This window comes from Magnolia sinica, chromosome 18 (assembly GCF_029962835.1).
Source record: "Magnolia sinica isolate HGM2019 chromosome 18, MsV1, whole genome shotgun sequence".
Taxonomy (NCBI): domain Eukaryota; kingdom Viridiplantae; phylum Streptophyta; class Magnoliopsida; order Magnoliales; family Magnoliaceae; genus Magnolia; species Magnolia sinica.
In genome coordinates this window covers 1,316,666-1,340,624 of record NC_080590.1, presented here as the reverse complement: position 1 = coordinate 1,340,624, position 23,959 = coordinate 1,316,666, and the positions used below count along the sequence as shown (strand labels likewise).

Here is a 23,959-nt window from a genome sequence, read left to right as displayed (position 1 = left end):
ATGTATTGGAGTGATGCACATGATCCTACCTCTAGTGTACCACACATTGGAGGAGGTAAGTGTATCGCTTATCCATTCCTGTATCACGTACCAAAGTGATCCAGGTAATCTTGTGTGGATGTGTCTGATGCAAAAGCACCTACTAAATGTAACTAGCTCTGGCTTTATAAAAAAAAAATTGAGATGCAAATGCCTTTTTCCTTCAACCAGTAATGATTGGTTGGGAGAGAGCCTCTTTTGTAAAACTTCCCTTACATATCTCTCGAGTGAAAAGACTCATTTAAGTTTTTTGACACAAAAAACACTTAAAAGTTATAAGACCCTTATCATTCCTCAGATCCAGGCAATCATAAATGACATAATCAATTTTGGCTGTTGAGTGAAGTTGAAGTCAGAAAGTTTGACAGAACTGACGGGTTCTCTGATGGGTTAGAGGGAAGCTTGACAAGAGATCTTTTTTACTGCTGAGAAGGAAGAAGACGGATTGATAAGAGTTCACTCCTATCAGCTTACTTAATCAAAATTTTATTTGGAAAAGAAAAAAACTTGGACGAACATTCCAACAGAATAAGGAGCCATTTGGTAATGGTTACTGAAAAAGTTCCAGTTCCATTCGGACAGCTTTATCCAGACAGGGCACATGTTCATGGCTTCTTCTTCTTCTTCTTCTTTTAATTATTTTTTCAAGAGGAAATAAAGAATATTATTAAGACAGCTGAAAGACAAAGAATACAAAAACACCCACACAACACAAAAACCACCTTAACCGCTTAAGGGATCCACTCCCTTAGATATAAAAAGATCTTACTAACAACCCTCAAAAAGGGCCCACTCTGATTCTTGAAACAAAAATTATGCCTTTCAGTCCAAATAGACCAAAGGCCGCGAGCAGGGCCAGCCTCCACTTCTGCTTTAGAGGAATCCCAAGGGCACCTTCATGCCAAGACAGGAAAAGAGCCTAATTGATCCCAACATAACCCAAGGAATTTTAAAGACCTCCAAAATACGAACCCACACTTCCTTTACAAAAGGGCAGAGGATGAAGAGATGATCCACGGATTCTGTGTCATTCATGCAAAGAAGGCACACATTTGGAAGCACCATTGCCCGTTTCTTGAGGTTATCAACTGTAAGGACTCGATTCCTCCCGACAAGCCAAGCAAAGGCCACAACCTTAGGAAGGGCATCATCAGACCACAAAGGACTAGCATGGTTGCAACAAACAACAGTTGACTCCCTAGAAATGAGGGAAAAGAGCGATTTCACCGAGAATCTGCAGGATTTGTCCTTAGCTAGACCAAAGAATCAGGACACCCTAGAGACGGAGAGACCCCTTGAAGGCACTCGAGAAGGCGCGACAACTCGTCCATCTCATCATCAGAGAGATTTCGCTTGCAGGGAGGAAACCAAGCCTCATCAACCCCAACTCCAAAAAAAAAAAAAACATTGGACAATGGAAATATCCGGATCGGGAGAAAGAGTGGCCAAATTAGGGAAGACCAACCTCAAAGGGTAGGGAACTCACCAAACCAGATATTGTCCCATAACCAAATTCTCGCACCTTCCTCGATATAAAAACCATTACCCTTGAGCATTTGCCCAGCCAATAGAGCAATCACCTTGTGCATTGTGGATGCTTGATAAAGAGAGGAAGGCTTATTCCACCAACCAAAACACGATACACCATACTTTCTGGCAATAATGGACCTCCAGAGTGCTTTTTAGATCCATTTCCTCATAATGACATCATTGACGTCCTCCAAGCATCTAATCCCTGCAACTCCTTTAGAATAGGGCCTGCGAACTTCCCTTCACTCGAGTAAATGGAATTTACCCTTGATCAAAGCTCCTTGCTAGAGAAAATCCCTCCTGACTCTGTTTATCCTACCCAAGACCAATTTCGAGCATTTGAAAAGAGATGTAAAATATAGAGGGAGACTAGAAAGAGCAGCTTTAATTAGCATAATCCTACCACCTAAAGATAGGTGTCTACTTTTCCACAAAGACAACTTCCACTCCATACGCTTAATAACCTTATCCCAAAGGTGTAACGACAGTTTACCAATACAAAGGAGAAGACCAAGGTAAGTGGACGGGAAGGACCCAACCCTACAACAAAAAAACTTCAACTAGGACAAACACCTCAGCCGTGGAGAGATGGAAATCGAGGATCTCACTTTTGGAAGTATTTGACTTTCAAACCTGAAACAACCTAAAAAAATCTTGCAATTTTATGCAAATTATCAATCATAGACACGACAATCTCAAAGAGAATAAGAGTGATGTCCACAAACTGAAGATGAGAAACCCCAACGACATTTTTCACTTTGAAACTCTAAAAGTCCCACCAATTGTCATTTACTCAACATCTTGCTGAAAGCATCCGAGACAATGACAAACAAAAAAGGGAAAGGGGGTCTCCTTGCTGAAGTCCCCTCAAAGCTCTGAACAATCCAAAGGAAGAACCATTAATAAGAATGGGAAAAATTAGCCGATCGAACATAGGCCTCTACCCAATTTCTCCATCAAGACCCAAAATCTAATGGAGAAGCATGTAGTTGAGAAATTTCTAGTCAACGTGATCATAGGCTTTCTCCAAATCGAGTTTGCAAACAATGCCTTTGATTCCATCATGATGACATGAATCAATACATTCATGAGCCACTAGCACACTACGCAAGATTTGCCTCCCTGATATAAAAGCACTTATGGACGGTGAGGTCACCTTTGGAAGCACATTGTCGAGCCTAGCCATAATTTTAGCAATAATCTTATACGGACTGCAAATGAGGCTGACCATAATTTGGATAGTTGTAGTCGTTCCAATAAAAACAAAGATAAGGTTGTTTAAGAAACTAGCCGTTAGTGTGTATTCGGAAATCTGAAATAAAGTTAGTTTTAGCCTGTTTTCCATAAAATATACAAGTAGCTATATTTTGTACACATAAATGAATATGTCATGAGGGAGACCACCCATCTTCAACCAGCCACCTCACATGTGCCACATTGTACCTTCAAAAGCCCCACATGTGCAGCATGGGCCAATACTCATGTCTATGTATGCCACATGTGTCACATGTGCCACCGTACATGTTCAAGTGACTGACATGTGCCACCATGCATGTTCAAGTAACCCACATGTGCCAAATGCACCAGTAAAAATCTATAAGTGCATTGCATGTCCACAAGTGTCTATATGCCTAACGTACACAAGAACCAGATATGCTAATCTAGATAGGGTGTTTGACAAACAACAGTCAGCACAATAAAATAGTTTATCCATACAAGAAACTTCGAACAAGTGTAGCTAGACAAATATGTTCAAAAAGTTCTATCTGAATGCAACTTTGAGGCTAACCAAACAGCCCCAATATAAACATGAATTTAGTATCCGTGCTACATATGCACGCCATAAAAGCACTTGCACATGCATATGCACAAGTTCACGCGTGTGCACACATAAAGACACTAGCATGTTGCATCTACGAAAACTTCCCTGTTACTAGTCTGTCACAGTTCAATACTTTCAGTACTTACAAGGAACGAATGCTATCCTTAATTTCCTGTAGACGATTATCATCCTTCAGATTAGCTGCTGCATCAATGTCATAGATGACAAGATATTAGAAGGTATATGAAAAAACTAAGAGATCATCGTGACCTGATTCAGAATGCCAGCTTCCAACAGTCCAAAAGAAAATCAACACATGATAAGGCCACCAAGTATTACTAGATAAAAGAGGAGAGTCAGGGGTCCAATGTGCTTCTTCTTTTGAATTTCCAGATACTTCCTGCAATGCTTGTTCTTTCTGAAGAAGATCCATTTCTATTTCAGCCTCTTCTAGTTCCTGCAACAATTTCAAATGAAATATATTGAACTAAGTACAGTACATCATAAGCAACCATGGGGTAAAAATATCTTCAACTGACGACATAAGTTACCATAGCCTCCTGGTCCATTTTCTTTGAGAAGAAGTTAAAGTATGACTGGACAGATGTCATAGTAGCAAGCACCTACATAACAAAATTTGAAACAACTAAATAAAAGAAGTTGCACGACAGCCAATATGGAGCATATCATCAATTCTTAAATCAGTAAATGACGAAAAGCATATGGGTGGGAGAAAAATACTGGATGCACATGCCTCCTGCTCATCAGATGAGCGGGTAGAGAGTGTAGTTTGTGAGAGTGATCCAGGGTTCAATCCCTGGTAGTGTTACCTTAAAATAAAATAAAGCTGAATACACATGATAGAAATTACAAATGCAACAAGAAAAAGATTCCATGCAAGACATGGGCCAAAAGTTTTGAGAATTATACAGTTTGAATCCCATGTAGGAAGAGATTAATGCATATGAAAACACTTAGGGATTAAGCCCAAGAAGCTTAATGCACTAATTTGACCGGAGCAACCAAGAATTTTTATTGTGAAGACACTACGTTTGACCACATGCCTCCTAGAATCCTAATTTCAGTTGCTTAGAAATGAAGAGCAACTAACAAGAACACAGTATCACAACTCAATAATGCCATTTAATTATGGTGTTGCTTACTCAAATGCATTCTGATTTTTAAAGTAATAATCCTTTTGCCAAAAAAATAAAATAAAATTGTATCTGAGAATGCATTAAATAAGGTTTTAATGCTTTCAAAATTTTCTGACCTGAAGAATAGATTCACGGGTGCTTCCAAAGTTGGGATCACTGTGTTCTGTCGTAGAATCTGATGAGAGTGCTTCTTTCAGGACCTGACATGCAAAAGGGTGTGAGCGTATTGAAATGTTGAACAAATAATTATGCATGTTAATGCATAATAATTCATCAGAACCAGGGAACAAATAAATTATGCATGTTAATGCATAATTCATTATCGAAGAGGGGAAAACAAGTAAACCATCAAATTCATTATTGCTAGACTTGTGATATATGGACCTTGTAATAAAACTGCAGAAATATTGTGCAAGGAGAAGAACAGTGGTCTATGACATTTTCATGGGAAGTTGGAAACACACCTCTTTCGCGTCATCACCTTCAATGTGAAATCTACATAAAGCTTGGCAGGCCTTCTTCTCCATATCACCAACACTTCCTTCTACCAAAAAATAAAATAATAATAATAAAAAATAAAAGTTCCATGAGGCATCTATCAACAGAATATCTAAGGAACTCTATTTAATCCCCTCATTAGTCTAGCAAAAAGAAGTATGTAACAGCTACATGCTTACTAAATTATTCTATCAGTTTTAAGCTACTGTTTGTCAAAAGATTACAAAGTTGTACCTTTCAAAAAAAAAAAGAAAAAGAAGAAGAAAAAAAAAAAGAGATTACAAAGCTGTTGTTTGCAGGACAAGGTTGAACATACCAGATTTTGACATTCCTATGGTCTCTAGGTTTCTCCAAACGCTTTGAGGTATCAAAGTAATATCCTCAGTTGGGGAGTATAGGCATGCGCCTGCAAGAAGAGCCAACGAGAGTCGTGTTAATGGGCCTTCACGCATTGGATATGCAAGATTTCCCAAACCACGAAGAATGCTATCTGCTGCTCCTAGAAACGACTGCAAGTGACTGCGCTGAGCAAATGGAATGTAGTCTAATAGCAGCGCCATTGCATGAGTCCTCAAAAGAATGGATGGGTCAGATGATGCCAATGCTGCAACCTTATCCCATGTCCTTGAAACCAAAAGGGATACAATTGACTCTGAAACAGTTTCGGACGCAACTGACTTTTCCCACACTGCATAAGATATTTTTGCTATTTTTATATCCTCGCCAACAAGTCTTCCTAGCTGGTGTAACGCAACAGACCGCTGCTCTGGTTCTGAATGACCCAGCATTGTACCAAACAGATCAACTAATGAATCCTCATCCCCCTGCAGGTTACTGATACCCCTCCTGAATAAGGCTGATAACCATTTATCAGTTTGAAGTCGCCATGAAATTCTTGGAGCATTGCAACAGAAGTGCTTAATTGCAGAACATAAAGTACAGACCACATGGTCCAGACAAAAACAGTGAGGCAACCCAAGTAGATAGTCAACCATAACAGATGACACCTGCCAGCAGTGATTTTGCTGAAGAATCAGAACAACTCCGACAAGTCCTTCAAGAGCACTTCTCCAATGTGTCGAAAGTTGGTCACCTGAGTTGGATGGAACTGCATTTCCATTATCCTCATTTCTGTTACTATCAACCAACTGATCGATGGATGACAAGCATCTTGAGTACATGTAACATTTTGCTGATGTAACAGTTAGCTTCTTTGCCAGTTGAGGATGAAGTTTCCAACAAAGCTCAATTGATGGATTGAGCTTGGAAATTAAGCCCTGTAATTCTTTTGAAAATTCTTCTATTTCATTGGCAGATGAACAATGAGCCTTCGCATTTGAGAGAATGGTATCGTTTTTCACCCTTTCAAACTCTTCAGTGACCTTGGTTTGTGGAGAACTGTGTACATCATCCAGAATACATGACGGGAAGCTTGAGCTAGTATCAGTGACAGCTTTTACTTCTAAGTGGAGCTTCTGACCTGGGATGAGAATGCCAGACATTTCTAAATACTGAACTAACAGAAGGTCGCAACTTTCCATGAGGTTCTGAAACCCACACAGGTAGTCATAGAAAGACGAGGTTGGCTCAGACGTGGCAAAATCAGCATACAGTAATGAAGACAGTAATATTTCCCTCCTACGTGGAAAGGATAAATCAGGGAAGAGAGCACCCAAAATGAAAATCATTAGTGCCCCCCGATATTGTTTTTCAGCAGGACCGTCCTGAGATTCAGTTCTGCACCTGATATTACTGAGAAGTTCATCAAAATATAAAGACTCAAAATTAAGACAAGAAGACTCATCTGCCAATAGTTTTTCGTCATTGGATACCTTCCCTATAGCATATGAGATGAGTGGCTTCAATAAACACAATATGGAATCAAGGAAAGCCACATCACAATAGGAACTTCTACATAAAGACACCAGTATTTGCACCACCCTAGGTATTTCAGGAATCATTGCTTCCATGTGTTCAGCTACAATAGCTTCGAGTGTGTATAGGATGATTGCTTTCGTGTTTTTGGCAGAATATCCTTTCAGATGGTCAGAAGCATTTCCAGTGCCTGGCTGGTCCTTCTCAATTTCATGAAATGGCCACAAGCACAAATCAGAAAACCAACACAACGCGTCTGGAACAGCACTAGAGGAAAGAGATTTCAACTGCAAGCCAACAGCCTCCAAAATAATCTCCCCAAAGGCACCAAACTGTCTTCTCATATTCGGAAAGAACCTATGCAGGTCAGGATAAATGACACGGAAAGATATTTCACCATGAGCTTGCTCAGGAAGCCCAAATCCATTACTAATCTCAGGATCTTGTTTGGTTCCTGGGTGCTCCAACTTGGAAGGATCATCTTTTTTCTCAATTATATTATCTGTAAGTGCCAGCTCATCTGCGAAAATAGATAATAAGGAAGTCAGCTGCGACAGATCTGATGCAAGAAATAACTGCTCATTCAGATATTGCTTTGCATAACGGGATATGGCCATCCACCCCAAGAACCGAACAAGTGGAAACGAGGAGGATGAGAATTTAGGTATTCTCTGCATCCAGGATGATGGAGAAATCAAGCTTCTGTACTGAAATCCACTTTTAGAGTTGATCATAGAGTCAGTTCCATCACCACCACCACTAGATGCAATGACTAGTCTTTGAAGAAGCACCCAGCGTCGTTGTACTCCATGCACTCTCTCTGGATCCAACTGCAGGTTACCCTCTTTAAGCTGATAATAGAAAGATGTAAGCAATCCATTAAGATGCCCTGCAGATCCTAAAATAATGTCAATGACATTCTCAGGAGGGCAGAATAACTCAGTAGCAGAGTGCAACAAAAATAATAGGCTTTGCATGAGAATTTCGTGCATTGACTGCTGTTCTTTCTGCAAGCGCTGAATCAGGAACTGGCACAGCAAAGCTTGATTCTGTCGAACCAAGGTGACTGCATCTGCAGACTGCACATCTAATGGAGATATTTCAATGCCTTGTCCATTTTCTCCAGTATCATATGGACATTGTTCTCTTTTAGATGCACTCTTCTTATATTCACTATCTAATTTGGCAGCTTGGAGGAGTATCTGGAGAACAGTTTTGTCTCTTTTGCTTTCGAGAAGAGCGATTGTTTCCAAGTCATTGTGATGTTTTTCAGAGACCCTTTTCAGCTCAGCCATATCATAGTTTTGAGCAATTTTGGTCTCGCTGATGTTCATCCTATTGAAAAGCTTTGGTGTTGATCTGAAAGCCATCATAAAAAAGGGATTCACATAGCACTCTGCAGCTAAAAGCAAAGCATCGATTGCAGCATCATGACCCTCTGGCGTAATCTCATGCTGGGAGTGCAACTCCGATGCCAACCGTTGAAATTCAGAAGCCCTGAGCTCACAATCTTGATGGTTCACAAGTTGCAAATAGTCTGCCTGCAAATTAAAATACTCAACTGCAAAACCACTATCCAGGATTAAGCCATTCTGTAACTGTTTATTCGTAGTCTTCTGAGTCGGTTGTTTCGCTTCCGTGGTAACCTCTGCATGACTGGATTCTGAATTTATTTTGTCGGGACAATTTCCTTCAAAGAGGTTACTTGGGTACCTCAGCATTGTACTTTTCAGTTCTGGTGGGGAAAATAGAAGACTGGCATCTTCCAATGCATCCATCCTCGCAGCCATGTCTGATACATCAGTCTTCCCATCAAATTCATCTAGACTATTGCTTTTGCAAGAGACCCCATATCGAGGGACTGAATTAGTAGAAGATTCTTGCTCAATCCCTTTAGAAACCGAGCATTTGCAAAGGTCAATTTCAGGAGGCAACGGCATGTGTGGTCCCAAAATAGAGAGAAGTACACTGCATTCCCAATGGAGAAAGAAAACAGAGTTACTCCAATTCCAATCCAGCAAATAAATAACAGAGATGAGTCAGATGATGTCCCTTAGTGTTGCTATTACCTTGGAGCAACTGATCCTCGCCTCCATTCAACTTCCAAGGATGGAAGCACAGCAGGCCTTTGCACTGCTGTACGAATGACATTGAGTGCAACAGCACAATTGTGTTCCTGCTTCTCCAGAAAAATAGCAGAAACATCTCCAAAAGCAATTGTATTCTTCACAGCAGTTATAGCAGGGTCAAGAAAAGGTTCGAGCATTTCCACAAGAAAGAGCAGTTTGTGCTTAACTTCCTGGAGATTAAGAAAAAAAGAGGTTAGCAATTTCTGTTCTGATAGCCAAGTTCATGTGGTAAGCTGACCTTGAGAGACTAAGAACCAATCACATGGCGATTGAAAATAGTAGAAAAGAAACATGGTAGAGAATGATACCTTATATTTTGCTAGCATATCATCCATATGCCCAGACAAAGCCAGTATGAGGTATTTCAGTGCAGCGCGAGCCCGAGAAAAAGAATGATAACTGCCCTGAAATAACCATCAAAATAACAAAGGAACTTGCGCATATGTACAAGAAATAATAGAAGAGGACTTAATAACATGAGAAAAATCAAATAGAATATGAGGAATCAATGATGACAACAATGCCTTTCTAGCATAATCCCATCCCCTGCACACGTGGACGCATGCACACCAAAAAAAAGGGGGAAAGAAAAGGAGCAGCAACATCAGCCCTGCTCAGCTTGGAAAGTTAAGTGGGCTTGATTTTATGTTAGTGAGAAATTCAAGTGAACAAGTCTTCAATTTGCATGTGCATTTTTTGTTCTTACCATTTACTCCCAAATTCCTACATGTTTAACCAAATATAGATTTAAAAAAGAAAAAACTAAAGAAGAAGATAAATTCCTACTGTGGAATGGTCTTTTCTCCCTCTTTAATATTTCTTGGGTCATGCTGCGTTTTGTGGGCGATTTCTTGATGGTTTGGCAGAGTGCAGAGGTTGGGAAGGAGAAGGTGGCCTCGTGGAGGTTATGCTTGATGGCAAGTGTTTGGCGATTTCTGAATAGAGAAATGGGAGATGCTTTTGTAACGTTACCCATAATTATGAGTGGGTGATGCGGGACAATTAACAACTTGCTCTAAAAGCTCGAACTGATAGATCCTGGCGAATTAACTCCTTTATCTTATAGCCTAGGCCCCAAATCCATGGGTTAGGTCATTGGCCGAACCCTCCTCATGTGCCCCAAATCCATGGGTTCCGCCTCACATGAATCACCCGCCTCACACGGGCCCCAAATCCATGGGTTCTGCGGGCCACCCACCTCAAGTGTGCCCCTACATCCCACAAGCTACCTCACTTGAGCCCAGTGTGAAAATGCCTCCGCATTAATCATCCCCGGTGAGGAGTCTCGAACACGAGACCTCTCGCTCTGATACCAATTTGATGCAGTACAATTAACCACTTGCTCTAAAAGCTCGAATTGGTAGAGCATGGTGAATTAATCCCTTTATCTCATAGCCCATGCCCCAAATCCACGAGTTAGGTCCTCGGCCGAACCCTCATCATGAGCCCCAAATCCATGAGTCCCACCCCCACGTGAGCCCCAAATCCATGGGTTCCGTCTCACATGGGCCCTAAATCCATGGGTTCTGTAGGCCACCCACCCCGAGTGTGCCCCTGCATCCCACATGTCACCCCACTCAAGCCCGGTGTGAAAATGCCCTCACATTAGTGGGTGAAAAGGGGAGTAGGGGGCTTTGATTCAAATTGGGGTTTGTGTAAGGGTGGGGAGAAATCTTCCTTTTACCTTTGTAATTTGGCAAAGTAGTTTGTCTGTTTTCTTTTTGTGTTGTCTCTTACTCTTTGTTGCCTTTTGGCACTTCGTTTATAAAATTCTTTGTTACCTCTCAAATAAAATAAAAAATTCAAATTTCAAACACGCAATATTGAAGGAGCTAATCATGGCACCAACAAAGTCATCTTAGAATTATAAGGTGGAGCAATGGGAGGATTTTAAGCATAAGAAAGAGTAGGAACAGCACCTTTTCATTTACAATGTACACATTTCTAACAGAATGATACATAGATGAACTCCTTGTGACCCAACAGGAGAATGGAACAACTAAAATTGCTGGGGTACCAATAAGGTACAAGAATAAGTACCTGGATTGTGCCCAAGAGGTCCTCCAGAAGCTCAATCGCAAGGTCTACCTGTACCAAAGTCAGTAAAAAAAACTGAAGAAGCAAAGTATTTATAGACAAAAAATGAGAACGAACCTTTGCAATCACTGTTGATATCCAAGGTGCAAGAGGCCCGGAACAGAGGTCAATTAGAATGCATGCCGCCTTTGCCTGATGGTGAAGTTGAAGTGAATGCCTTTCTCAAGTAGGATACACTTATTTCTCATGATTGATGAAAACGACATTACATTTTAAGGACTCATTCATCATCTAAGTCCTATCCCAACTATCAAGGACATATCCTAAGCTAACCCATAGATCATCAATTCTTTTCTTACTACCTCCACCCACATCATTTCAGAGTACCCCTGGCCCTTTTGGAGCCTTCAATAGTTCAGTTTGAACCAACTCTCTCCTTCTGACAGGTGCAGTTCTTGGTCTCTGTTGCACATGGCCAAACCATCTAGTCTACTTTTCCTCATCTTATTTACCTATTGGTGCTACTCCAAGTTCCCTCAAATGCATTAATTTCTAATTCTATGATTCTATCCTTGTTTTGCCACTCATTCATGTAAACATCCTCATTAGAGCTATGCTCATCCAACACTGCCCCACATTCTGTCCTATAATGATGTTAAATAGGTCCTTTAAAAAAAATAAAAAAAAATTCAGATTAATATAATCATAACTACAAAATAACATTCCCAAAGTACATAGGATAGATTAAAGCATGAATGACTTTTGCAATCTTCAGAGGAGGAGGAAGTAGCGTACATGTGATGGTTGAAATGATGATAAATAGCCAGCACAAGTGTGAAGAAGAGGACGGTACACTGATGAGGATGACGTAGCTACAATCTGCAATTGCAATTAGATTGTAAGTAAAATACGCAGATGCCAGTTACTGAGGAATAGTAATGATTTTTAATTATAAAAACATCTATTACTAGTGACAACCTGAGAAAGAGCATGCTGCACAAAGGGCTGTTTCCATTGCCAGAAACTATCGTCAAATTGATCTGAAGGACTGGTAACAGGAGGACGGAGTGCTACAACAAGGTGCCACAAATTTACACATTCAACAGATTGATCTAAAAAGCAGCCAAGTTTCAGAAAGGATACAGTTACTGAAGAACCTATCACCTGGTAGCAGTGCTTGTACAAGAGGAAGTGCAGACCAAAAGTCAGAATTACTTTCAGCCAATTTACAGCACAGAAGAGGCTGTGTATTTAACAAGGCAAAAAGAGGAAAAAGATTAATAATTTAATATAAGAACAAACAATCTCTTGCTGCCAAGAACATTTATACCACAAGAACGCAAAGGTGTTATTTCTTATTACAGTCAAGAGACGTACGCATCATGCTACCATAACCCACCTGTGATGCACAAGCATAGAGAACATGCAGAATCCCTTCTTCTACTGCACTGAGATCCAAGACATTCAGATAATAGGCATCCCAGTTATCATCAGGTATCCTGAATTCTTCTCCAAACAAGCTTGAGTAATCAGCCAAATGCACATGACCAGAAGCTTCAGCTTTGGCTGCTTCATCAGGAACTGCAGAAGATGCTGAGTCGCTGGAAGGGATTGACGCTTCCACTGAGGTACCGGGCTCTGTAAGTTTCTGCAAAGCTCTAGAAGCCTGAAGCACAGCCTATAAACATCACAATCCAAAGAAGAAAATGCATCTGCACCATAGAAATAAAATGAACTTCTGACACATACTATTCGGCAAACATTTCCAAGTTGAGGGTCTTTATATGCCTTTCTCAGCAGCATGAACACGGCATCTGCACGAAAAGCTATGGAGCTAGCAGCAAGTTGGACAAAAGGTGATGGACTCCTTGATCTCCTGGGCTGGGCCTGAACACAAATGACACTGTGTTAAGTGGATGTCACTTCGCTTGCACCATCTCCTTAAATTGAAAAAAGGTACAAGTAACAAGGAAGAACATAAGATATTAAAACAAGAAAATATTTTCACAAAGCTAATGTATCTCAAACAACATGTGTAGATGATGCCTTTGATTTGGTGAATATAAGAACTCTATCATGATCCTAACAATTGTTCATTGTTTCCTCTAACTATAAAAACATGCTCCTAGGATAACATGCATTTTTAAAGGAACTTTCCCTTAAAATTTTCATGTATGAATGGGTATGTGTGTGCGCGCGCGCGCGTGCAAGTAGATCCAATATCAAGACATAACTGACGATTCAGACGATACTACGTGAGAAAGAGAAAAGGAAGTTACCTCAAAATTCGATGAAACTGTTAAAGTTGAAGTCTGACTATTCCTCAAAGCATCTGAATCAGGAAAGCTGCCAGAAGCCCTAGCAGTTTCCCTGCAATTTCAATACAAAAGATAATTGTTATGTCAGAAAGAAAAAACTTACCGAAGGTGACAAAATGATATAAGCACAGTAGGCTTGTTATGGCAAACAGATAATGATAATTTTGAAATATGGAGTGAGAGAGGGTAAATACCAAACATTATTTTCAAGGCAAGGGATAACTTAGCGGTATGCCAAGAGAGGCAGATAGTAGCATGTCAAATATCACAACAAGCATAGACCAAGGTATCAAAAAATGGTTACATAATTGCCGTAACGGCCATTACATAACGGTAACAGTGGGTACCATTATGCATTACAGGGCTGTAACGGCTGTTACAGAAAAAAAGGGCCCTGTAACAGCAGTTACAGCCCCATAATGGTCCATTGGCAATTAAAAATCAATGGCCGCAATAGTGGTTACAGTCTATTACGTAACGGCAACAATGGTGGTTATGATGGCCACCATTACTGTTATTGAATACATTGGCATAGACATGACCCAACATGAACAGCTCTAATGAAGACCTTGCAGTGCAAGTTGAATAATGGGATGAAACAAACCTTTCATTCACGATGCGAAGAATTGGATAAAATGGGCCAGCAAGCATCGCTAAAAAAAGGGTACTGGACTCTGCTGACTCTGAAAAACTCGTAAGATCTGCCTGCGTTGTTCACAACAACCTCTAAAAGATCTAAGAAAGCCAAGGCACAAACTTTGCCATGACATACTTTTGCACAAGTTTCAGAGAAAAATAAGTGTACCTCAAGTTGGGGAAGAAATGGCAGCAACCGGTTTGTCATGTCTTGAAGCAACTATGAACATGATCATTAGAAGTCACAGCAATATCATGATTAAAAAAAAAAAAAAAAAGACTGAGACAAAAAGGACATTTAAACGATGAAAATATTGTTCACCTGAAGATGCATATCATGAGCATCCTGTTTGTGTGAGATGATGTGTGGCAGCAAATAATTAACAACAGGTTGAAATTCAGGTTCCAGTCCAGTTACAGAAACTCCAATAAGCTGTCAGGAAAAGTAAATAGTAAACAAGTTTAGAGTGTTGAATTTCAAAGAAAACCTACGACTTTGAAATAAGGAATGAAGAAAGGAAATCAGGATATGTTCCAGCAAATCACCTGAATGAAAAATATAGCTATTGGATTCCCCCGCAAACAAGATATTCGTACATAACGGCACGGCGTGTAGTTCACAGGATACATCATATCACGCCGAGGAGCTTCACATCGTGGACGAACCTTTACAAATGCCTCAGGCTGAAAAAGAATCCAATCACTAGGACACATGGCAGTATATATTTCTAGAACAAACAAGCCATCAAAGACATGAACTATTTGCAGGAGATTTCAAATTCATAAAAAATTTGCATTAGATGCCAAACAACGAAAGAATATATCACTCAATGTCAATGCAGCGAGCTAGGAGATACTGGAAAGCCAGTAGTTCAAAAACATGCGTCATGAATTATTGATGGAAATTTGGTAATTTACTGGGACAATAAACAGAGAGATAATGTCTAAATTGAACTAATGTTCACATTTTTATAAGAATATCATCATTTTCTGACAGATTAGACATTTGTGGCTTCTGGAAACCATTCTAATATCTTGACCAAGGACTATGAAAATGAAATAGAAACAAATTACATGCATTTCCTGCTGCCTGTCATCTGTATCTTTCTGCTGCAAGGTGAGTGGAGGAGAAGCATCGGGGGATCAAACACATAGTCATGCAACAAAGCTTTGGAGAGGATGGTGGAGCAAAAGACTAATCAAGAAACAAGGATATTGAGAATCAACTTTAACTTTATGCTAGAAAATCCCACAGGCAAGGTTATTTTCTTTGGAAAATGATGGAAAAAGTAGGGAGAGAAGGAAAAATCTACACATGGTTGTAGATTTGGGGAAAGGACATGAAAGAATAGATCGGGAGGCTATGTGGTGGTGTTGAGGAAGGGCCCCTTGAGAGATATATTGACATTTACTATAGACATGTATGAGGGTGTTGTCATGAGAATGAGAATGGCATGTAGTGAGGTGGAGTTCCCTATAGCAGTGGGTTTAAATTAGGGGTAAGCATTAAACCCATACCTTATTGCACTTATTATAGATGAATAAACCACTAGTATTATGGAAGTGTTTCTTTGGTGAATGTTGTTTGTGGTGCTAGTCAATGGGACTACAGGAGACTGTGTCAAAATGGAAGTTTGGAGGAAAGCTCTAGAGCTATAGGTTTAAAATTTACCAGAACAGGACAGCATTTTGAATGCACTTCCACTAGGATTAGTTATAAGGATGAGCCTTCAGTAAAGATCGATGACCAGGAGATTTCCGTAATTCATAAACTTAAAGTGATATGGAGATCAATGAGGATGTTTCTAATCTAATTCAACTGAGTGGATGAAGTAAAGATGTGCCTTTGGAGTGCCATGTTATCGCTATCATCATCTTAGCTTTTCTACCAATAATTTGGTTGGCTTTTAAATGGCAGATTGGCAATAAATTACAATTGGTTGCCCATCAAACATCAACCTTTCTCTTTTATTCGGACTCTTGGAATAGCCATCCAAAGGCACACATTAACACAACCCATATGCCAACATGGGGCAACCTAGCATTGAACTCCAATTGAACTATTACATACACAGCCCAAATAGAAAGCAAACAAAGTAGGGTCGTGGAGGGGCAAATGAGCATAAAGCGCCCACACACCTAGAAGGTCATGCTCAAGCAGTTAGCTGCACAAAATAAGAGGACGCCCACATATACATGATTGTTAACCATTCAATCACATGCATAATTAGCTGACGAGGCATTTGGCTTGGCACAATTCACTACAAAGTTCAAATAATTGATAACTCATGGGTTCAAAATCCACCAATTCTCGTACCAAGCCTTTGGAAAGGGGAGCCCTTGTCCTTGCCCTTATTCAAGTATCCACTCCGGTACTCCAATTTTTGTATGATCCAAGTATCAATTATCAAAACCAGAGTACCATGGTTTTGAAAAACGGTTATGTTATGGCCATATCATCCATTACATAACCACATCTGTTACCCTCATTATGTGATCCAATTTTCTTCATAACCGGTCCATCATGAAGAAAATGGGCTGTGTCAGCCTCTATGTATCGGCACTGTTACAGGCCAACAGGACAGTTACACCCCCATTTTGAGAATTTTCATTTTCAATTTTTCACTCAGTTTTCCACTTCATTCTTCATTTCATCCATTAAGGAAGCTAAGAACTAATTTTAAACAAGATCTAGGCTTTTGAGAATCAAAACACAAGATTTGAGTAGGATTTGATGAATGTTGAAGCATATTAGATCATTTTAGGAAATACCGGAAGAATGGGTTAATGATCATTTTTTTCCATCTTTTTGTTGTATTTATATGTAATGGCCCCTAATCCACCGAATCATGCTTGATTTGTGTTCAATTAGTGCCAATTTGATTGATTGTCAGCAAGTCGATCTGACACTGCCCGACAGACAGCATTCTTACCAAATAACTGTCCGTTACACCATCAAATACATGTCCAAAACACGAAAACACATATTCTAGACCCCCCCTTTTTCAAAAAAAAAAAATCCTATTTCTTTGGAATTTCAGTAAAATAATTGGAATCACACTCACCAAAAAAATAAAAAATCAGCAGATATGGCTGGTACTGTGTCGGCCAAAGTGACCAATACCAATACTCAAAACCTTGAGACCAATGCTAGTCGGGGATAACATGATAGAGAGGCAATTGAGACAATATCTGCTACAAAATGAGAAATAACCTTGATGGGAAGTGTTCATGGGTATGAAAGAACAATGAGAGGAAAACCTAAGGGGTTGTTTGGATGCCTGTAAAGTCCTTAAGTTGTAAAGAGATTACAGGTAATCTGATTATAGGGGCTCTTTGGATGCATGTGTTTGCCTGTAAAGGCTTTACAGGTTGTAAACATATTACAACTTTTAGTTGTAATCTGAAACCTGGTAAAAAGCCATGTTTCAGATTACAAGTCTTTACAACTAAAAAGGCATTATACATGTTAGAACACAATGGTTAATATACACATGATATGTGGCCCACCGTAATGTGTGTAGTACATCCAATCTATCCATCATGTACTTCCCTTGATGCCCTCCTGTGGCCGTAAGAAAACAGCTTGTCCATTATCAAATGGACCACACGAGGGAAGGATGGGACTCCACCATTAAAAAAACTTCTAGATTGCATTTGGGGCCCACTGTGATGGGTGGAAGACATCCAATCCATTTAGTGTGTGCATGCTTTAATGCTCTCTTAAGGCCCTAAGAAAAAATCAAGTCTTTCTTATGTGATTTGCATATTTTGGAAGGTTCACCGCCCAAGCTCTCTAGCATTAATACATGCCTTATTCATTGTAAACACTCTACAGGCTATTCAAACACACAATATGTTTACCTGTAAACAGATTATCATTTAAAAGCCAAATGGAATAGCATGTAATACAGGTGTGATGTGTTTACAACTAAAAAAATTATAGGCATCCAAACGACCCCTAAGTGCTTAAGTAGGAATCTGTTTAGAGGTAATCAGATTACAAGGGCCGTTTGGATGGTATATCTGGCTGTAATCATATTGCAGGCTATAATCCGATTACAGCTTTTTATTGTAATTTGAAATATGAGTAAAAGTCATGTTTCAAATTACAAGTAAAGGGATTTTAGGCAACAACTATAATTTTCAAAAATTTTCAAAGCAGGGAGAGTTGCGTATCATCTTCTAACGGTTACAAGGACCCAAAAAGAAAGAAGAAAATGAAGAAGAAGGAAAAGGAGATAAACCTCTCCCTCTCTCTATAGCTGTTGCTAGGGTTGAAACTTCTCATACGTTAGGATGTTGTCAAACCTTAGTGTCGTGTTTGAATTAGTGGGCCCCCTTCTGTGGCCCACCAAATGATTTGTTTACCGTAAAAATCGGCCACATGATTTATTGATTTGGGCTTATCCTAATAATCTATCTTACATAAAAACTTTACATGTCCTTTAATTATTTTTAAAAGATTTACCACACCAAGCTTTGTTGTGAGTGAATACCTAAATACTGGCTGTAAACATATTTTAAGTTATCCAAGCACAGACAAATGTTTCCATATAATCAAATTACAGCTTAAAGCCAAACAGAACCGTGTGTAAACACGTCACACCTGTAATCATATTACTTGTAATCAGATTAAAACTTAATGACTTTACAGGCATCCAAACGACCCCTAAATGACTTGGATCAAGGTGTTGAGAATGGATATGAAGGCTTCCGCACTTACCGAGGATAGAGCCATAGCTATGGATGATTGGTAAAATATGATTTGCTAAGCAGCCCAAAATAGTTAGGTTAAGTGAATGATGATGATGATGATGACAACGATGACGACAATGATAAACACAATTCTTGTAACAATTACAATTTTATAGGATGTTTATAATACTAATGTTTACAGTTTAAGCAGGATGCAAAACACATTATGGCATCAACATCTGTTGCAAGGGTGTACTCAAGGCAAGTTTTCTTTCGTTTCTTTTATCTTTTAGCAATAAAACTTTGGTGTTGAAAGTAACAATTACCTGTGAATATTTCCTCATGGAATTTTCTCCTTTTTAAACGCTTAAAGACATAAAGTGAAGTAAAAAAAAAGTATAACAATTAAACCTTTGCAGAAAATGCTCCTACCACGGTATATTTACTGTCCTACTACAAAATAGACCGGTAGTCTTACATACTTGCAATATATTGCACAAACCTCAGAAGCACATTGCATGTATTATAAAGTGCATGTTTAAATAATGTAAATAAAAGAAAATAAAATGGTATTTCTTATAAAAAAAACAAAAAAAAAAAACAAAAGGATGACCCGACCGTGTTTTGAAGCCATGATCCTGACAAGTTGCGGACTGATATTAGGAATCCAGTTACATGGAAATAACTCCAAGTTGAACCCCATATACTCATAACATCCAACAAAGGAAATTCGCAGCACCCCAGGTGAAGACAATTTTTATTTGCATTACATTATGAATCAAGAGACAAAAATAGTGATCCAAGATACATGCATCTATAGAACCATAAATTATTACATGACATCCCAAGATCCTATGCCTATGTCCGCAATTGAAAATTTATAATACTCTGATGGTTTTGGGTGAGACTGCCCGCAACTAATTCAATTTCAGAAAATTCTCTTATTACATTAAAAAAAATAAAATGTGAAAGAAAATAAATTTATTGTATAAGTTTGACCTCAAGATGTCTGAAACACAGACGCCTTTCTAAAAAGAAAAAGGCATTTGGAGCACGTTTCAAAACCCTTTGAGATGCTTGTAAGTTAGATAACAAAATACTTCACTTACATGAAAAACACGTAAACTAATTTCATGCTTGATTACAGACATTCTAAAATATTCAACTAACTGACCTTGTAACGCAAGCCGACTGCAATTTCCCATTCAAGTACGGACTTGTTATAAATCCGTATGTGCGATAGTAAGCAAGGTTCCTGCAGGAAAAATAACATACACCATCAAAGCGACAGAAATTAAACTCAAGTTCGAAGACATGGAGAGAGAGAGAGAGAGAGAGAGAGAGAGAGAGAGAGAGAGAGAGAGAGAGAGAGAGAGAGAGAGAGAGGATTACGTCGAGCTCAAGCAAGATCCATTCCTTGGTGTTGGTAGCGGTGGACCAGTGGGAGCGAAGGTCGGGATCGAGGACGTGCTGAGCCTTCTGAGAGGGGGATTCCCGGGACATGGCCTTGATTTTGTAGGGCAGTGGCTTCACCCTCGGCTCCAATTCCATCTCCATCTCTCTCTCTCTCTCTCTCTCTCTCTAATGGAAGGATTCTCCGAATTAAAGAAGACGGGACTCAGAGAGAGACGGGACTCGGCAGGAGAACGACAGATGAGAGGTTTGGGATTTCAGAGTCTGCTGTTTGTTTTAATTTTCTTTCCATCCAAACGAGCCTGAACTCGGAGGGACACCAGTTCCCAGGGAGCCCGTGAAACCAAATGCTGCGGGGCACACCGTGAATGTGACATCCAATCCGTCCATCGCTTGAGTAAGCTCATGTTAGAACGTTAGCCCAAAAATGGGGGAGGGAATTGGGTACTACCCCCACCAGGACCTAGCTAGAGAAGGACGGTTCTGGGCTTTTGTGGTGCCCACCGTGACATATGTGATTTATCCCAGCTGTCCATTCCTTTTGAAAGATCATTTCGGGGCATTAGCCAAAAAAAGGAGGTATCTAAGGCTCGAGTGGACCTCACCGCAGGAAGTAGTGGTGACAATGACCCTCACCGTTGAAACCTTCCTAGGGCCCACCCTAATGTTTATTTGCCATCCAACCTGTTCAAGTCCCGTAGATCTGGATGAAGGTAAAACATAAATATCAGCATCCAAAACTTCTGGCCTGCAAGAGGCTTTCAGTGGTTGGCATTCAATCCTCATTATTTTCTATAATGTGGGCCACTTGAGCATTATATCTGAGTATTTTTTGGATCATCACTTAAAATTATTTGTCAAAATGAATAAACCGTGTAGATAAAACACATATATCACAGTGGGCCCCACAAATCCCCTGACATGATCGTTCGGTCCTGGTGGGGGTCGTACCCAATCCCCGCAGCCAAAAGTCAGAGCTCGGATTAGGTGAGACCCCGGCCTCATCCAAGAGGGTGCGGCACTTAACGTGGGGTTGCCATGGGCCCACCTCGATGTATGAATTATGCATCCACCGGCCATCAATTTTTAAAAATCATTTTATGGCATTATTCTAAAAATAAAGCAGATCCAATTATCAAGTGGGCTATACCATAAGAAATAGGGGTGACTCTTCGGAGTTTCAACACAATATCACGGCAAGCATCTCTCGTGGTGCCAGTGCAAGAACATGGGGTGTGACTGTTAGGTTTCGAGCATCCCTTGTGGTGTGAGTTTGTGAGATTAAGAGTGTGAGGGTGTGTAAAAAAATGAAAAGGAAAAGAAAAAACTTTTCTGGGGTGAATGAAAACGGGCCTTAAGCATTGTCACATTTGCAACCCTGCTTTGGGCCAAATAGAGCTAGCAATGGTCCTGATAAAAGTGATAATTTGAATATGGCCAGCTTGTTTGGAGTGTTTTTACGATAGACCAAGCTATGGCATTTGTCGCTGTTCTCTCTTCATTACAGGCAACATGTGTATGAACCATGACAATTGAATGTTTTATATTCATACACGTGCTCAGATCTGGCAGGCTCTATGTGGATTAGCCATGACCATTGATTTTCTTTTCTTTCTTCTTGGAAACATTGGTAGAAATATTATTACTTTCAAAAGGGCCAAAAGCTGAAAGAATAAGGTCAGCAAAGCTCAAAAAAAAAAAGAAAAAAAGACCCACAGGTGGGCCATCCACAACCTATTCTTTGCACACAATCTTGCCATCTGACCTCCCTTATGTTCCTAAAATAGTATCTAGTTGATGGTAGGGTGTCTCCAATCAGCGTGATCTAGAGGATATGACCAATCCACGGCAAGGCCCTGGTATGAACGGTTCTGATCACGCAGCGATTGTAAACAGTGGAACTGCTTACGGCTTCACAAAGAAAAAGTGAAAGCACAGCTAAGCTCCTAAAGAGTAGGGGTGTAAAGAAGCAGGTCTGGTCCTGGCAGAGAGTTGTTCAAGTCTCACCCATGAGCTACATACCCAGTTCCAGGCCCAGCCTGGCCGCGAGATATGGTCCAGGTCCAAGCCTAGCTAGATCGCTAGCGAAGTGTTCTTTAATATCAGAAGCTCAAACCCAGCACAAAGCTTGTGGGACATGGCGTGGGCTGGGAAGCTTGGTTTCACACATGACCGTGATCCAATTCGTTCTTGCCAGAGTAGGACTAGGGAACCAAGACAGGACCTACACTTGTTAGCACAGAACAACAAGAGATTTCCAGACGTTGATCACTGGGCCATATAAAAGAGATGGAAAATGATCAAATTGTAATGTTTATCTCTTGTAACTAAGTTATCAAGATCAATTTTCGTACATAAACCTCAAGTACAGGACATCCTGAAGTTGGGCCCTACGATAAATGGGCCAGTGATCAGTTGGGGGATCTTGGCCTGTTCAACATGGCCTGATGTTTGGACTTCTGATTTTCTTTTCTTTTTCTTCCCCTACATGTCTAACCTCGAACGTCCCCAAGCCACACTTGGCCCATCAGCTAGTTAGTTCTCAAGAACCAGGCCCAGCACCAATATTAACGGCTGAGCCTAGCCCAGTTGAGTTAGTCCCGGAAGCCCAAGAAGTTGGGGTAGCACTGGGTTGGATCCCTATGGGACCCAACCAATTAACACAATCCGAATCTAGAGGCATTTTAAAATTTTTTATTTTTAAAAAGTCCATTTTGAAATGCTCTCCAGATTATTTGGTGGAGCATGCGGAAGAAATATCCTTGATAGGACAATCTTAGCCTTTCGAGTTGTGGCAGATAAACATCCAAGGATCGTAAAAGTTCACAGTACTGGTAGATGGGATCTTCCAAACTGGGTGTCTCCCAAGGCATTTTCTGTTGGTTGTGGTGCTCCACGGAGCCGGATCACCCAACTACGGCTGGAACTTGGGTTCAGGACAACCCAAACCCAACCCAACCCAAGTTTGGGGTGGGTCGGGTTAGGTTGTCAAGGTCCCTGTGCTGGGTTAGGTTGGAAAATGGCAATTGGATTTAAATTCAGGTTGGATTAAGTTGAGCTGGGAATAATGGCATTATGTTTTCCGTATAGTATAAAGAACTTCAGATTGAGTTCAAGTTGGGCACCTTATGTTTGAAATCATGTTAGGTTGGGTCATCCTCGTTCCAGTTTGGGCTTGGGTACCCTCGATCCGACCGACCTGCACTACACCCAAACCATGGGGTGAGGTTGGTGGATCCCTAACTGCAGGGCCCACTTTGATGTATGTGCCTTGCATCCGCACTGTCAGTCTATTTTTACAGCTCATTTTAGGACACGATTTGAAAACGAAGTAGATCCAAATCTCAGGTGAACCCCATTGATTATTAAAAACTTCTCATGTACCACAAAAGTTTTGGATCAAGCAGATATTTATTTTATCAATAGTTTGGATGAAAAATATACATTCTGTTGGCCAGGGTGGAGAAGCACCATACTCACCTCCTGGAACCATAATTCCTTTATTTATAGATACTATTGCATTGGAGAATGGTAGAGGAAAGAGCTTGGATATCCCCCGTAAAGATGTCCAAACCTTCTCAATAGGTGACAGAAAATTGAGAGGGGAAATTCTTTCCATCTACATTCTACTACTCTTTATGGTCCACTTGGGTGAGCAGTTGGCACCCACCATCTATGGCCCTTACTAGAGGATCGGTGTGTTTTCCTTAGGTTGCCTTCATGTACAATAAATCAAGGATATACTTATTAATTTAGGAGATCATTAGTATTTAATCACCACTATTTCTTGTAGTGTGGTCCACCTAA

At 40.2% G+C, this 23,959-nt stretch overlaps 1 protein-coding gene across 8 annotated transcripts in view; it reads right to left on the bottom strand.

The window, feature by feature from the left end:
- The window catches only part of LOC131233204 (uncharacterized), a 28,990-nt gene extending 8,481 nt beyond the window's left edge, over positions 1–20,509 (bottom strand). The window contains exons 1-22 of one of the 8 annotated variants that reach the window (XM_058229838.1): positions 20,132–20,504; positions 19,914–19,994; positions 14,588–14,725; positions 14,364–14,474; positions 14,211–14,261; positions 14,010–14,110; positions 13,367–13,457; positions 12,837–12,974; positions 12,487–12,753; positions 12,252–12,330; positions 12,066–12,157; positions 11,883–11,966; positions 11,205–11,279; positions 11,091–11,138; positions 9,359–9,454; positions 8,991–9,220; positions 5,363–8,889; positions 5,013–5,092; positions 4,665–4,748; positions 3,943–4,014; positions 3,731–3,848; positions 3,538–3,595 (exon numbers count right to left, since the gene is read on the bottom strand). In XM_058229838.1, the coding sequence (XP_058085821.1) occupies positions 3,538–3,595; positions 3,731–3,848; positions 3,943–4,014; positions 4,665–4,748; positions 5,013–5,092; positions 5,363–8,889; positions 8,991–9,220; positions 9,359–9,454; positions 11,091–11,138; positions 11,205–11,279; positions 11,883–11,966; positions 12,066–12,157; positions 12,252–12,330; positions 12,487–12,753; positions 12,837–12,974; positions 13,367–13,457; positions 14,010–14,110; positions 14,211–14,261; positions 14,364–14,474; positions 14,588–14,725; positions 19,914–19,994; positions 20,132–20,296 (5,786 nt within the window). In that variant the 5' untranslated portion in view covers positions 20,297–20,504. Of the gene's footprint in view, positions 1–3,537; positions 3,596–3,730; positions 3,849–3,942; positions 4,015–4,664; positions 4,749–5,012; positions 5,093–5,362; positions 8,890–8,990; positions 9,221–9,358; positions 9,455–11,090; positions 11,280–11,882; positions 11,967–12,065; positions 12,168–12,251; positions 12,331–12,486; positions 12,754–12,836; positions 12,975–13,366; positions 13,458–14,009; positions 14,111–14,210; positions 14,270–14,363; positions 14,475–14,587; positions 14,726–19,913; positions 19,995–20,131 lie in introns of those variants that run through there. The other 7 variants (XM_058229839.1, XM_058229835.1, XM_058229836.1 and 4 more) reach the window with 7 other exon arrangements.
- Between the last annotated feature and the right edge of the window lie 3,450 nt (positions 20,510–23,959).